Source organism: Halichondria panicea, chromosome 9, assembly GCF_963675165.1.
Source record: "Halichondria panicea chromosome 9, odHalPani1.1, whole genome shotgun sequence".
Taxonomy (NCBI): Eukaryota; Metazoa; Porifera; class Demospongiae; order Suberitida; family Halichondriidae; genus Halichondria; species Halichondria panicea.
Window position 1 is genome coordinate 4,354,892 of NC_087385.1, and position 11,849 is coordinate 4,366,740.

Genomic DNA, 11,849 nt, shown 5'->3' on the forward strand with positions numbered 1-11,849 from the left:
AAATAACGACCTTTGCCCTTTAGCGGTTTAGGGCGGGAGAACTGAACCAAGAAATTCGAAAGAAGATGACTTCCTTCAGGGCCAAGCAAAGCAGAGAAGGGACAGTTCCAGAGTTGCTAAATGAACTCTGTTCCTTGTATGCAGGGAAGAATGGAGGTAGAAAAGTCTATCTGTGCACTTTTGTAAAGATATTCTAATGTAGCACACCCTGTAATCATGATACAATCATTTTTACCTCTCCAGACAAGTTAAACAGACTGTATGCACTGACGTCATCTGTACTTAGGAGGTACGAATCTCTAAATGCACACTGGAATGAAATTATTGTATGACTCATACTCTCAGCAATTCAATACCTTGTGTACTGCCCGACGCCCTCAGGCTGACGGAAACTATCCAAAAATCTAGTGAGTCTAATTTTAGTATTACTTAGGGAGATCTACCCAGTGTTATATAATTGGTTGCTTTGGATTGTATAACGATCGACGATTTCACATTGTCATTAACTTTCTGTAATATCGTATAGCGCGCAGATTGCTCAAACTAAGCATTCCGCGGATTTTATTTTCGAGGATAGAGGTTCAAATGACCATACCCCTACAGTTTCAACCGGAAGTAGACATGAGGTTCAAGGTTAATCCTCGAAAACCTCAAAAATTTACTGCCTCGAAAATACGGTACTTTTCGTCCTGCTATTAATAACCGGTAAACAACTTTCCAACAAAGAAAGACCGTAGACTCTCTTAAGAATCAATGCTATGTACTATGTAGATCCATCTCCTCCTAACACACACACACACACACACACACCAGTGTCGAGACAGGCCAGAGAGGGTGACGCTCTTCTCTTTGTGGAGCTCAACGGGAAGCTATCCAATCAGAGGATCATCCAGAGGCCGGCCGCTCTCCTTACATTCCTCCAGACACTCATGGCCGACTCTGGCTTTGGGCTCAGGGATTATAGTCTACCCAATGAGGTGAGAACTCATTGTTCGCTTGTTGGTAGTATAGTATTCCTAAACTGCAGCCCAGTCTGGATTGCATTACAATTCTGTAAAATGATATGATTGTGCTTGCTTTTGCTTTTTGCTACGTATTTACACATCCTTAAACGTTTTCTTAACCGATTATTTAGCCATCCAGCCCAGTCTACTTACTTATGTGCTGTGTGGCACAGTAAATTGTAGACCCCAAGCTAATAACGATTATGCACTGTGATTGTAGCATTATAATTATTTTGCATGCATGGTGGTATGATCTTTCAAACAGTCTAAATACTGAATGCTTACTTATAATTATGGCAACTTTGCTTTATGCTGTGTGTGTACAGTAAATTGTAGCTAATTACGATTATGCAAGTTTTCTTTCCAATTATTTAGCCCTCCACTCCTCCAGGTCCCGTTGCTGACAGCCTCCCAGAGCCACCTCCTCCCCATGCCCAGTGACTCAGTGACATTGGTGGGCTCCAGTGGAATTGGCAGCATGGCCAGCGGAGAGCTCTCCTCACTGCACTCTCATAGCAGACACACCCAGTCAAAGTGAGGGACAGGAATAGTGCCAGTACATACCTGAATCAGCAACAAAATGGTTGCATTTGCTGTTGCTTCTCAGACACTACCTAACCAGAGGAGGTTTGCCATGCGTCATCAATCATGTGATGTCTGCTCACGTTACCATAGATACCGAACAACTGTAAAAAAAAAGTTATGGCTAACTCTTGCTTTGCTGAGCTACCTGGCTAGCTGTGTCTGTTGTCTGGCGAGGGGATTGCTGGGGATCGGGCTGGTTAATGAATGCTTTATATTCAAAGTAGCCAGAGAGATACATAAATGTTGCCTTCAGTCTCCAATGATCGTGCAACACCAGCTAGAAGTTTAAATAGAATATCATTGTCAATTGCTGTGCCAGTTCAGCAAAAAAGTGGTGAACGTAATAATTGTCTAACTTCCTCTACTACCTAACCTAAAACTAGCCACTAATTAGGAATTGTACCAACCTCTGTTCGATGTTTTCCTGATTTGTAACACCCACTCTTTTAATACTCTCCTGTCCTCCACTTATTATGGTTTGCTATTGCTGCAGTCATGACCTGTTTGGAGGCACCCCTCACCCTCAGTCGTCCTCCACACCCTTCACAGTCCCTCACATAATGGGCAGGCCAAGAGAGGCCTGGTCTGCTACTCCCCTGGATCGATACTCTGTCACTAGGCCAGTGGGATCTGATCAGGACGGTTAGTATCATCACATGCATTCATATACTGGGTATGTACTCTTGTTTAATTATTTACCCCTCCAGTTCAACTGTCAGAGAGTGTGCTGGTGAGGGATCTAATCTTTGTCTTCCAGAATATCGAAGGAGAGCACATCCACTATGACAGCAAAGAGGATGCCTTTAGACTGGATAAGAAAGTGAGTATACTCTACTGCCAATATATAGAATGAGCACTTTACCTAGTCAGGGCTGTATTGAGGGGGGTAATTCACCCCCCCCCCCCAGGATCTGGCAAATTCATTTGTACTGCTATAATTCTGATGACTTCGCCAGTGAATTTGTACCTGTATTAGTGAATATTCATGTATTAGCGAAATCAGCAGTAATGGGCTCCTGGCGAAATTTAACATCCATCACCAGTATGTAGCATTTACCTGTGGTCTTTGTCTACAGGTGTGTGTTTCCCCTTCTGTCCGAGAGCTGACTCACAAGCTGGCTGAGCTGGGCTGGTTGCACAGGAAAATCAAGCAGTTCATTGACTCCAAGCTCAGAGACAAGACACAGGGATTAGTGTGTCAGGTAACCATTACCATTTACCAGATGCTCGTAGCTTCCAGCTAAACACTTGTTTACCTAAGCCTAAGAAAACACTCTTTATATTGCCGTTGTTGACTCCAAGCTCAGAGACAAGACACAGGGATTAGTGTGTCAGGTAACTTACCGGTGCTGGTAACTTCCAGCTAAACACTTTGTTTACCTAAGCCTAAGAAGACACTCTTTACCCTTGCCTTTGTTACCTTGGTTGTGAAACCTGGGTTCTCATGATTTTTTAGTGGTTGTTACAGTATTGCAATATCCCCCTCCAGAGTTTCTGCTCGGCACTGGCATTAGAGCTGACTGAGTACTACCGCCTAATAGCAGTGCTGGAGGCCCAACAGAGGACAGGTTCACAGGCCCTCACTCTGAGGAGGTTACTGGTGTGGACCTATGACCCCATGGACAGACTAAAGTGGCTCGCTGTACTAGTGGATGGCTGTAAAAGTAGGTACAAGCCTCATGCTTATTGTACTCTATATTGACTGCAGGACTGAAGGGAGGAGCTCTGATCTCCGCTCTCTATGCATACTCTCAACATGGAGATGTCAACGTCAACACATTGATAAAACATTTGCTCAATCAGGTACACATTTTACAGAAGGTTTGTTTTAAAGCACTGTACATGTAGAAAATTAATGTTCAGTTCTCCATGATGCGTATGATAATCTGGATATCCACTTCTGTTTCTTTCTTGAGAGTCATCTTCCCTGTAGAAATAGTTAAAAACATTCAGTATTGTGTTAATAGTTACCTAGAGTCTTAGAGTCTGTCTCCTCCTGGGGGTGCTTGTACTTTGGTGCCTTTACTCTTTGGTACAGCTCCCTTCCAATGACCAGCTCGCTTGCTGTGCTTGCAGTGCCCTCCTTGGTCTCTTTTGTCATCAGTGGTTCAGTGGCCATAGATCTTGTATCGGCGTAACGACGCAAAAGGAATTAAATAGTCGGTTTGACAATTGTGTAACTTTCGTTTCTCTTCTAATTTCTCAGTACGTGGGTGGCTGCGGTTAACTTTCAGTAGCCCAGCCCACTTGCTCTGTGCTAGGATCCAAAACCGCGCCAGTGTGAGGGCGTGGCTTGAAAAGTGCATGTATTAGTCCCGAGAGATTGATTCTGCAGCGCTACGTACGTACATACGTACCTGCTGTACTGCTACACTGTGTTTATAGCTGGCTATATGCAGGTTTACCAGCCCATCAACTCCATCCTGAACAGCTGGATATTCGATGGGGAGCTCATGGACAAGTCTCTGGAGTTTTTCATCTCCTGTGATGACTCCTCCAAGCTGGAGAAACTCTGGAGGTCCAAGTACAACTTGAGACAAAGCATGCTCCCTTCATTCATCAGCAAGGAACTAGCACAAAAGGTCAATATCATCCATTAATAATTATTTGTATGGACTTTCATGCTGTGTATAATTTATATGTCTCTCAGATACTAATCATTGGCAAGTCTATAAATTTTCTTCGGCAAAGCTGTGAAGACCACACCCAGCTGGGAGCAGCCTCTCTAAGAAACTGGTACCTGGACGAACAAGGTAGCCTCCTGGATGTATTGTATGACTGTTGCTATTATATGATTTCGTAGGGCGATGTTCATTTGACTCTATGACTGGACCTGGGCTACAGGCAGTGGTGAACTCGGCCTACAAGGAGACCAGCAAATACCTCCTCAAAACATTGCACAACAGCTACAATTTCATGGAGCATCTCAAGGTATGGTGTGATGGCAGGGTGTCCCAATGTACTACTGTAACCATTGCACAGGCATTGAGGAGATACTTACTGCTTGGACAAGGAGACTTTATAAGGCACCTCATGGACCTTCTAACGTAACTTAAGTTTTTCCCTTTGGGCTACACGTACAGTAAGTCTACTCCAGTCCAGAACTCCTCAAGCCGGCCTCCTCTCTCTACCTTCACAACCTGACTGGCACTCTAGAGACAGCTGTAAGGGCCACCAACGCTCAGTTTGAGACGACAGACATCTTAAACCGACTAGACGTGAGAATGCTGGATCTGAGCCCTGGGGATCAAGGCTGGGACGTCTTCAGTCTACACTACCATGTCACTGGCCCGATCAGCACTGTATGTTAACTTACATGTACCGGGTATACGTTAGAGTCTGTGTGGACAATGTGTTTACCCAACGTAGTGCACTGTTTAGATTTTGTCTACCCCCTTTCCCTCAGGTTTTCACGGCTGATGCCATGCTAAAGTATCTGAGGATGTTCAACTTTTTATGGCGTGGCAAGAGGATGGAGTACTGCCTTGCCAATATGTGGAGGAACCAGACATCCAACCACAGGACACTATCCACCATCAAAGGTATAGTTAGAATTCGTTGTTATCGATGTTTATTATAACATGCTGTGTTCTGTAGAGCTCCGCTCTGTGTTGCATCAGTTTAACCTTCTATTGTCTGCTATGGTCCACTTCATATCTCAGCTACAGTACTACATCACATTTGAGGTATTATTACAATACATGGATGTGATAGAGTATGCCTCGGTGTGCGCATGCACGCACAGCGATGCGCACACCAAGGTGTACGGTAGTGTGTCTGTGTGTCTGCCTGTCTGTCTGTTTTAAGAATTGTTACTGTACATGTGTTTATTTAATAGCTAGTACTACATGTAGTACTGTAGCCTCATTGCTATAAAGCTTTGGCACCTCCACCGAGGCATTCAGCACCTGCGGTGTTTTCATTTTTATATTTCTTCACAATCTTTTATTAACCCGAGGTGCGTGGGCGGCCACGGGTTATACCAATATAGTAGTCGTCGTTAGGTTTGTTTGTTAGTAATATCTGAGTCTACTCTCTACTCACCTGCACTACGTTTACAGCGTGAATAGCCTTCACACAGCAAGTTATTTAATAGTGGCAGATTTTGATGGTTAAAGCTTCGTTGTTGAATAAAAGCGATCGGAAGCGATCAAAAGCTAAGAAGCTTGAACTTGCACATTGGCTCGCGGTCTTTATTCGAAGTACGTATTTACAGTTGAACTGATCCTGTACCAGGAAAAATGGAAAAGGGTCCATAAAATAGAAAGCTAGAATTGTGGTTTGTTGCTTCTTTTAGCCCCCAGAACATATCAGGAGCCATATATGCAGACCCCAAGCTTCTTTGCTGACTTTGCATCACATGCTGATGCACAGTTCTCAGCATGCCTCTAGTCTAGTCATACATACTCTGCATTTATTGTTATAGCACTCCTTCTTGTAAATAGCATTTCAGTGTTGTAGTTATCAGTGGAGTGTACCTGTACACACAGAATTAGTGAACTCTTCCCCAGGTGATGGAGTGTTGTTGGGCTGCACTGGTAAAGAGGGTGGAGGCAGCAGTAGATCTGGACCAGGTCATTGATGCTCATAACCAGTTTCTGGAAAAGGTCACCACACAATGTCTTTTGGATACACAATCACAGGTATACATCACATACGTGTATATACATGGTAGCAAGGGGAGAGGGCATGTAACTAAGCATACAGTTAATGTACTCAGCAAAATTTAAGACTGGATATGCCATAAATATTTACAGACTTTTCATCAATTTACAGAGTAGGCTGGTTTACGGGGTTAATATTAGAGACTAGCTAGCTGTTCTTGGATCATGGATCGTGACTACGCCGATATTGATAGTGCTACAGTTAGTTCTTGTGAATGTTAGGTCTCTAGCAGAGCTAGTTAAAGAACTCCAAGCTAAAGGGATTAAACCCACATGCAGGGTCAAAGTTAAATTGCCTGCTTTTCTGTATACGCCCTTGATGGTAGTAAGTACAACAATATCCTGTAATCACCTTCTTTCTCCACACACACACACACACGGTCAATGCTATTTTACAAACTTCTCTCCCTCCTTCCACACACACACACACTATAGCCCATTCAGACGAGGGTGCGTGCAATCTTTGATGTGATAGTGAACTTACAACAGAAGCAGGATGCCATGTACACTGTGTGTTTGGAGGAGGTAAATAGGAGAGCTCTCAGGCGACAACAGATGGAGAAAAGAACAGAAGGGGTGAGTGTAAATACGTAAAACAGCTTAGTTGAGTATCTGTTGTTTTCTCTCTTCAGGGTCAGTGGGGGACTGTGGAGAGTGAGGAAAGAGTGGAGGTGGAGAGACAGAGAGTATTTGTGGAGGAGAAGGTCTCTTCATTCAGAGCTGAAATATCAGTCTACAGGGAAACTTTTAAGGTACAGTAGATTATCGTTAATCCGGTCACGTGTAGTTTGGCAGGAATAGCGAGGTGACTACATTTTAAAAAATAGCCGCAGCTAAAATGCGACCTTACCTTAAATCTAATTACTAATTTTGCGGTTCTGTCTCGAGGATAATGAATCATTATGCTCTCTATTAAAGTGTACTGCAATTTTGTCTGCCAAACCACACATCATGTCGGTCATATCCAGCCATAATAAACGTATAAAACTACCTAGTTTGGGGCAGCTAGAACTGACCAGTATACGGAATAGCGGCGAGTTTTGTGCAGCAAGAGATCAAGCTATGAATCTGTGCCAAACAAAAAACTACTGGTATATCGAGGCGACCGTACTTCAGGGGGCCGGATTGTACCAAACTAAATGGCCGGTATATCGAGGTGGCCGTACTTTCAAGGGAATGTAGCTAAAATCGGCATCGCGTGGCATGGCCTCGGGTTAATGACACTTCGTTAGTTATTATGTGTTTTTGTACTGCAGGATTTGATAAAGGAGTTCTTGGGCAAGTTGACCTCTCACCCTGAACAGAGCCTGCAGTTCCTGTGCTTCAGACTGGACTTTAATGAGTATTACAGCTCACTGGCTAATGATCTATAGCAGTCTGTTTGTAATTAAATTTTATCTTCATTTATTACCACTGTCTTGCTGATAAATGAATTACTAAACAACAAAGTTTATGATAATGAATGTACTCAAGGTGCATGCTTAATCATGCATGGTTTAATCGAGCATGAACAAGCAAATTGCTGTATTAGAGAAGCATGTATAATTATAACAAAACACAAGTATTCTATGTAAACAGTACGTTCCTCCACTGCGGATCAAGAGTCTTCTTCAGCACAAACTCCGACTGTCTCTCTGTCCGTACTCTAAGTGTCAACTCTCCCCTCATCATGTGATCTCTGTCCTCGGCCCAACTCCACAGCCCAGTAGACGCAGGATACACTATCTCACCATCAAATGGATTGATCTCAATCAAATACACACAATCTTTTACCCACGCAAAGTCTATTATGTATCTCTTCAGAGGAATTTTGGTCTTGATTCGGTCGTAAAATGCTTGAAGATCGGATTTTATTTGCTCTGTCTTTCCCAACAGCTCTGTAAACACCACAGGGTGATTGTACTGACCTATCGAGGTGAGTTTGCCATCCCAAACAAAACCACGGAATTCAGACCATAATGGAATCTTGACCCACTTCCTGATGACAATGGAGACCCTTGCATCAAAGTCTTTGTCCCCTGGCTCTAAGGCGTACTCCAAATCTTCACCAACTCGATCACTCGATATGAACAACTTGATAGCCTCACGTCCGTTCGTCACTCGTAGACTGTCCAGGGAAATATCGCCAAATGTGATGAGCTTATCGTTTCCAGACGATGGGCTTGGTAGAGACTTGTAAACTTTCACGGCCCTTGCGAAGGCAATATGAGAGTCCTTTGGAGATCTTGTAGACAGCTTCACAAATACACCATCATCGGGGGAGAAAGTAGATATCATTTTGGAAATACGTTCAACAAGGCTGTCCAGAGCTGGAGGGATTTTGATGTCAGACTCATCGAGGATAGGGTCATGGCTGCTCTTGTGACAGTAGTACTGGGTCCAATAGGATACTATCTCTCTCGCCTCGTCGGGAGATAGGGTCAGGAAGGTTGTAGGGATGGTGACATCTTCCAGCTCTTTGTACCACTGATCCAGGCCAGTGGAGAAGAAATAGGCACGCCTCTCCTCTTCTTTCTCAATAGACTCATTAGATATTGTGTAGAGAGGGGCACTCTTGTCCTGTACCTGGTCAGTAGCCTTCAGCTTGACAGCTTGAAGAGCAGAGGCACTTATTCCAGCCATGATTAATTAAAACTGCATGTGAGCAGACACACCCCCAACACAACATTATTACTTTTGTGCTTTCCAAACTAGTGTTCAAGCTGGCGCTGTGCTAATGCCTCTCGCCATGTTTTTGCTTTCGCTCACAAGTATTAGAAAGGTTAATAATTTGCAATAATTATGATTTCAAATTGACAGAATAGGTGTTAGCAATTGATTAAACACAGTAACAAATAATATAAATTGAGTAATTATCAGAAAAGGTTGGTTTGTAGCTTACCTGGACCTCAACAAAGCTGATTCTCTGCAAAATGGATTCTCTTACACGTGGTATTGAGCGCGCATGCGCATTAGATCTACATCCAGGAATAGGGGTGTGTCTGCAGTTCAATCAATAATGGCTACTAAAATAGCTAGCTTCTTTAGCAGCTCTTTCTAACTCTTGTAGCCAACAAAAAGCTAGCGCTTAAGTGCAAGGCTAACTCATAAGTTGAATAGAAAGTTTGTGCGAACAGATGATGCTATGAAAGATTCTGAAGAGACTGCAACAGCCTTCAATGTGAGTCAAACTAGCCATAACTCGAGAAAGAAGCTTTAGTTTGCTAATCCACAAATCAAAATCCAAGAGAACGTGGCTAGAAGCCTATAGAAGCTGTTAGTTTTCGTCGCATTGTAACCGTTGAGCAGTTATAGCTGGAATACACACACACACACACAGACAGACAGACACACACACAGTCAGCTTTACCGTATCCCTCGTGCGGCTACGCCTCGAGGCATAAATACACATCAAGAAGTAGATGTAATGACATCTTTATAGCTAAATACATTATTTGAAGTCTGATTGTTCAATAGCACTTGCTCCATTCTTCCATCATATAACCCAAATACTCCACCAGTGTGTAGATAGAGTACCCTCTTCCCAGCGAACCGCTCCGGATTGTTAACGAGCTCTGACAGCATCCCTCTCACCCCCTTCAGAGTGTACACAGGGTCCACAGAGACACCAGTTGCAGTAAATACCTCTAACAGTTGATCCAGCTCCTCTTGTGTTGTGAGGCCATATCCTAGGCCTTTGTAGCCTTCAATAATGTCCACAATGTTTCTTGAGCGTAGTGGTTTTCCTTCTGAGTTGGTTTCAAAGCCCATTGCATGAAGAGTTTCGTCAATGTGTTCGTGGAAATAGTTGGCATCATCACATATGCACACAGCATGGATCCTGCATGTTAAACAATCCTAGTGGTCAGAGTATTGCATTCTGTATGTGTACTAACTTGAGCTTTGATCCTGTGAGATAGTTGCCTAGTGCTAGTCCACACACTGTCCCTCCGCTCCCCACAGCCACCACCAAATCATCATACCTCTCAGCGACTCCCTGCATACGAATCAACAATCTGTCATTTAACTGATTGTGCCTACTTGTTCCAGTAGTTCTTGGAATGCTTGAATGTAGCCCCACACTCCAATCTCATCTGAGCCTCCAAGAGGTACGATGTAGGGATTAGCTCCTTGTGACCTACGTGATTATATGCATTATGAGCACAGTAAACTATTGCATTACCTCAGCACTCGTGAGTACTCCTCCACAATCTGCCTCAGGCTCTCCTCACCCTTTACTGTGCTTGAGTACTTCAGTGGAGGAACGAGCATTATCTTAGCACCCACACAGCGATTCAGAAACATATTGCCAGTACACCCCACTGCACTTGGATCCTATACGGTTGAATATTCACTAATTAACTGATTATAGGAATGATTTTCAATGTAGAAATAAAGGTTAGCTCCAATGCGGTATAAATGCCATCCACGCTATCAAGAGTACATTAAGAGGAGTGAGTATCCAATGTATTCCTGACGCTGTGATTTGTACACATAATAGTTAAAGTTACTCATGAATATTCATGTTTTTCTGTGAAACTATAAATGCCATGATAGAAGTTTGAAGCACACACATGATAAATGTATTGGTGTATAACAAGTATCATGCAGTCTTTTGATATTCCAGTGGAAGCTCTGAGCGATCCTCAATTTAACACAAAGTTCCAAAAACACTTCTAGCTCTGTGTTTTTGCTCTTATAATTATGATGCTTCTTACCATTCTGGAGGGCGGCTTGAAGCGTTTTTTCCTTTCCAAGAAACTCTCACAAAGTAGACTAACTCTACTTAAAATGACGGTCAGAGCCATCTATAGCTCATGAGCAAACGAACCATAACCTTAACTCACCAACTCTCCTTTCCACCTCAGAACCAGGTGAGGTTGCAGACCTAATTGCCTGGCAGCCACGGCTGTTGTCCTAGCATGGTTCGATTGAATACCTCCACTGGTGATCACATTGTCGCACCCTTTCTGGAGGGCATCAGCCAGCAAGAACTCAAGCTTACGGGTCTATAGAATAATGGAGGCATTATATAAAACTGTAATTAAGGATTTTGTTTCATCGTTACTTTATTCCCAGAGAGAAGGCTTCCCGTCATATCATCTCTCTTGACCGAAACCTGGACTCCCTCAGGTACCCCCGGCAACAGCCAGCGATGGATGGGAGTGGGTCTTGTTGCAAGCTGAAGAAGTATGAACTATCATATACTAGGCATCTTAGCCACAATAGATCTACAATGGAATACACAGCTACAGTATAATAGGACTGTATGACTGAGTAGATCTACCTGTACATATTGAGAGGGCTGAGGCTTGATGTGCTGGGCCCAGGAGGGAGGGTGGTAGTCTTGCAGGGTGTTGTAGGCATCTCCAGGTAATGTCACGGCCATAGAATAGTGTATTAAACCACAGGCAGCCAAAGCTGCTGGACCAGCTCTTGGTATTAAGGAGCACAGCATTACAAAGTCAAGTTTTGTTTCATTATTAATTTTGACAACAATAATTATAAATATTCAGGAAAGGGGTGGGGCTCAAAGATCGATAATAGCTAGCTGAACACCTTATATTACTGTTGCTACATTCTGTAATGTGCTAGATCTACATGTAGACTATATCTA

General features: G+C 43.3%; 3 protein-coding genes across 3 annotated transcripts; 1 reads left to right on the plus strand and 2 right to left on the minus strand.

The window, feature by feature from the left end:
• The first annotated feature begins 2 nt into the window (after positions 1–2).
• On the plus strand, positions 3–7,701 carry LOC135341265 (gamma-tubulin complex component 3 homolog). Its single transcript, XM_064537775.1, has 21 exons — positions 3–156; positions 244–289; positions 346–407; positions 814–977; positions 1,396–1,538; positions 2,083–2,231; positions 2,297–2,409; positions 2,666–2,791; positions 3,079–3,253; positions 3,298–3,392; positions 3,989–4,171; positions 4,240–4,342; positions 4,393–4,520; positions 4,572–4,636; positions 4,687–4,891; positions 4,996–5,131; positions 5,187–5,275; positions 6,101–6,232; positions 6,689–6,829; positions 6,886–7,005; positions 7,510–7,701. The coding sequence occupies exons 1-21, from the start codon at positions 66–68 to the stop codon at positions 7,624–7,626; spliced, it is 2,583 nt and encodes an 860-aa protein (XP_064393845.1). The 5' UTR covers positions 3–65; the 3' UTR covers positions 7,627–7,701.
• LOC135341279 (translation initiation factor eIF2 assembly protein-like) lies at positions 7,696–8,902 on the minus strand. Its single transcript, XM_064537793.1, has one exon. The coding sequence runs from the start codon at positions 8,873–8,875 to the stop codon at positions 7,820–7,822; it is 1,056 nt and encodes a 351-aa protein (XP_064393863.1). The 5' UTR covers positions 8,876–8,902; the 3' UTR covers positions 7,696–7,819.
• A 119-nt stretch (positions 8,903–9,021) lies between these two features.
• Positions 9,022–11,751, minus strand: LOC135341277 (uncharacterized). Its single transcript, XM_064537791.1, has 7 exons — positions 11,520–11,751; positions 11,301–11,414; positions 11,080–11,241; positions 10,416–10,567; positions 10,274–10,370; positions 10,129–10,229; positions 9,022–10,073 (listed from the first exon to the last, which is right to left on the minus strand). Exons 1-7 carry the CDS (start codon positions 11,688–11,690, stop codon positions 9,644–9,646), a joined length of 1,227 nt encoding a protein of 408 aa, XP_064393861.1. The 5' UTR covers positions 11,691–11,751; the 3' UTR covers positions 9,022–9,643.
• Positions 11,752–11,849: the final 98 nt, after the last annotated feature.

Coding starts and splice junctions, on each gene's coding strand:
- LOC135341279 (XM_064537793.1), bottom strand. CDS start 8,875: ATGGCTGGAATAAGTGCCTCTGCTCTTCAAGCTGTCAAGCTGAAGGCT.
- LOC135341265 (XM_064537775.1), top strand. CDS start 66: ATGACTTCCTTCAGGGCCAAGCAAAGCAGAGAAGGGACAGTTCCAGAG. Junction 5,276..6,100: donor AGTACTACATCACATTTGAG/GTATTATTACAA, acceptor ACTCTTCCCCAG/GTGATGGAGTGTTGTTGGGC. Junction 6,830..6,885: donor TGGAGAAAAGAACAGAAGGG/GTGAGTGTAAAT, acceptor TTCTCTCTTCAG/GGTCAGTGGGGGACTGTGGA.
- LOC135341277 (XM_064537791.1), bottom strand. CDS start 11,690: ATGCTGTGCTCCTTAATACCAAGAGCTGGTCCAGCAGCTTTGGCTGCC. Junction 10,568..11,079: donor TGAGGTGGAAAGGAGAGTTG/GTGAGTTAAGGT, acceptor TCAACCGTATAG/GATCCAAGTGCAGTGGGGTG. Junction 10,230..10,273: donor TCCAAGAACTACTGGAACAA/GTAGGCACAATC, acceptor ATTCGTATGCAG/GGAGTCGCTGAGAGGTATGA.